This window comes from Saccostrea cucullata, unplaced genomic scaffold (assembly GCF_032062105.1).
Source record: "Saccostrea cucullata isolate Sc308-1 unplaced genomic scaffold, CSIRO_AGI_Scuc_v1 ctg3146, whole genome shotgun sequence".
Classification (NCBI taxonomy): Eukaryota; Metazoa; Mollusca; class Bivalvia; order Ostreida; family Ostreidae; genus Saccostrea; species Saccostrea cuccullata.
Window position 1 is genome coordinate 48,169 of NW_026918756.1, and position 3,322 is coordinate 51,490.

Here is a 3,322-nt window from a genome sequence, read left to right on the forward strand (position 1 = left end):
TTCAAAGTGCGTTAATATGGTCGATATTATTTTTTTTTTTGAAAGTGCGTTATCTTGGTCTAAAATTTAACGCACTTTGAATTTTTCTTTCAAAGTGCGTTGTAACTCTGCCTCTTACCACGTTGTCAAAAAAAGTTTGAATTTTTACCAAAAATCTTATTCTAAAATTTATTTACATGTACTCAGTGTACTACATGTATTTATAAAATGTTAAACTCTATTGATTAGGTCCATTATTTGTTGTATCCTCATTAATGTAGCGGTTTGTATTTTGTGGAATGTTTTTTGTGTCAGAGATTGTCGGTAGGAATACAGAGCAGCTTGGTAATTCCCAGTAATCTGTTGACAAATCCCAAGGATCTCCCATGATATGTCTTTTTGTTCTTCGTATATGTATGACCCCGGGTCATGGTGTACAAGATATTGTAGATCATTTAGAGCTCTTTGTGTTCTCACTGGGTCTACATGTCTGTAACACAAGATCTCTAACATGTGTAAGAGAACATACAGTGGGACATATAATACTGGGTAATTCCACTGTAACCCTGACTGTTGTTCTGGCACTAGTTCATTAATGTAACACATTTTATTGTTCAGAGAAATGTCCCATGCTACGGCCTTTCTCATCTTTGTAGACAAGGGCAAATTCCCTACATCCTCGCTGTATCTCCATGCATTAACACGTCCTCTATACACTACATATGGCTGTTCTAACATGATTTTTACTTTCTTTGTAACAATTAAAGCTTCCAAGTATCTGAATCTCTTGTAAAAATACATGACGATAAACAACCTGTCGGAAATAAACCCAAACTTAGCAGCTAATTTCATCATATGAAGGGACCTTTTGTCAGTTAAATAGATCACTTTATTCCTACATGTGCTAGTATCCACTTCGAATGGTACAGATTCTGTTAAACTGTTGAGTAAATAAAAAGCTGTACTCTGGAGAATAGAAGCTGTATTCGTTTGTAAAATTAGTTTCTGGTATTGTGTCAGGGATAAAGTGATCAACCTCCCTACAGCATCGAGGGACATCATACAATGATGCAGGTCTCCTATGGGTATATCACAGTGACTTATCTCACGGAATAGTATTACTTCAAACACCACCCTAGAAATTAAAGGGTGTTCTTCTATACATACAGATTGCATAGGGTTTTGAAGGACTCTTATAACATGGGATCTTATGGATGGACTGTAAAGAAGGCATGCTAAACCCTTTTCATATATTTCATGAAGTCTAATGAACAATTCTCTTTGTGCTTTACCATGAATATTACTCAAAAACATATTGTTTTCTGGAATAAAAAAATTTGGACAAATGCCTTCATAGACCCATTTAAGGATAAGTTTAAAACAGACCCAGAAACACTGCAGGAAGTTTTGTGGACACCAGCAAGGCATTATGTTTAGTTGAATCACCCAAAAAACAACCGTCTTCATGTGATAAGAACACAGTAATTTATCCTCTTCACTTAGTCCACTGTTCATGCATTCCTTTAAAAACAATTTAAGCAGACCGTACGTTAGGAATTGGCAATGATTCATTGAGGAAACTAAATATTGCTCTGCCAACGAGAAGGAAATTCTCCATTCTTTGTCAGTGTGATTTCCTAGCTTGTGTCCCACTGCTACAAAATGGCATCCTTTTCTTACTATTTCATCAATGATAGGAGGCGGGGGCCAGGAGTGATGGCTTTGTCTCCACTGGAAGGCTGGAGGAGGCCAAAAGTTACAGACTAAACATAGGGCTATATCATATTCTGCTACACCAAAAAATCCATTACCACAAGGACCATGTTCCTTAAACTCAGTACTAGAAGAATATGGGATTCTTCTGAATTTAGAACTTGATATATAGAGTCTGTCATTTATTCTGATACATGCATCCATTAGATTTCCCCAGCGAGTCCCTGTCAATAATTCAAGTAAAGCAAATCCAGGTGGACTTTCCGAACAATCACAGAGAATCAGTGTTTTTCGATTTAAATCATAATTCTGAGCCTGGTCCAAGTCCCAGATTATATTGTGGTCAGGTGGCCACATCATTATGTCTATATCTGATCCCTCTAGCCTGAATCCTTCCCTATAACTACCACTTATTATCGTTTCAATTTTATCCCTGTCATTTTCTCTTGTACGCATTACTTGATTTTTCAAAATCACTTCCATGTCTAGTATTTCTCTCCTCATGGTCACCTGTTGAGAGGTCCCAACTTTGTGACACAGTCCCAAAAACACAGACTCTGATAAATGCTGGATACCCAAATCACTGTTTTAAAAAAATAGATATAATACTATAATTATAGGAGAAAAGAATTAAAGGCTTGGTTTGTTATTTTTGAAAGTTAAATTCTCTTCAGTGAAATGAGTCTAAATTTATATACAGTGTACGTATCACGCTGTGCATTCGAATTTACTTTCGAAACTAGAATCAGACAACATTTAGACAGCAAAAGTTTTAAAAAATGATATACATGTATTTGGTAAAAACTGGTATAATTATGGATTAATGTGTATCAATTAAGGCCTAACAAAACATGCCGTTACTAATTGTTATCATATTACTGTTCAACACCTTGAAAATTACTAGTACATCCTTGTGGGTTAGAATGTTGAAAAATATGTGTAGTGATATTTATTCATAATTAATTAATACAAACCTCATTTTTTTATACTTACATCCAACTAGAAGAAGCCATTTTCATACAATGTTCAGGAAAGAGGAATATTCTAAAAATAGAGGAGGAAATTCCTTGAGTTGCTCTGGTTCAGTTTGTAAATAAAGTAACTTCTACAACATTTAAATTTTTGGTCATCTGAGCTGAATGCTCAAATTAGCTTTTCTGATCAACCGTTGTCCGTCCAGCTGTCCGTCCATTTGTAAACTTTTCACATTTTTGACTTCTTCTCAAGAACCACTGGGTTATTTTTAATCAAAAGGTAAAAGGGAGCTCAAATTATTAAGATTGAATGGTCAAGTCCCCTTCAGAGGGTAGATAATCAAGGAAAGACAAAAATAAGTAGAGTCATTAGAAAATATTCTTCTTAAGAACCACTGGGCCAGAAAAACTGAAACCAATGTGGAGGCATCCTGGGGTAGTGTAGATTCTAAATTGTTGAAATTAGGACCCCAGGAGTAAGGCGGGACCACAATATTTAATTCAAATTTTACTTTGAAATGCATAGGGAAAAAACTTCAAAATTTCTTAAGAATCAAGCTGAAACTTATGTGGATTCATGCTGGAGTAATTTTGATTCTAAATTAACAAATCATGACCCCTGCTGGAGGGGGAGGGCCACAATAGAAAAACCAAGT

At 35.4% G+C, this 3,322-nt stretch overlaps 1 protein-coding gene across 1 annotated transcript; it reads right to left on the bottom strand.

The window, feature by feature from the left end:
* Positions 1–210: 210 nt before the first annotated feature.
* LOC134270467 (uncharacterized) lies at positions 211–2,705 on the bottom strand. Its single transcript, XM_062752686.1, has 2 exons — positions 2,686–2,705; positions 211–2,275 (listed from the first exon to the last, which is right to left on the bottom strand). The coding sequence occupies exons 1-2, from the start codon at positions 2,703–2,705 to the stop codon at positions 211–213; spliced, it is 2,085 nt and encodes a 694-aa protein (XP_062608670.1).
* Between the last annotated feature and the right edge of the window lie 617 nt (positions 2,706–3,322).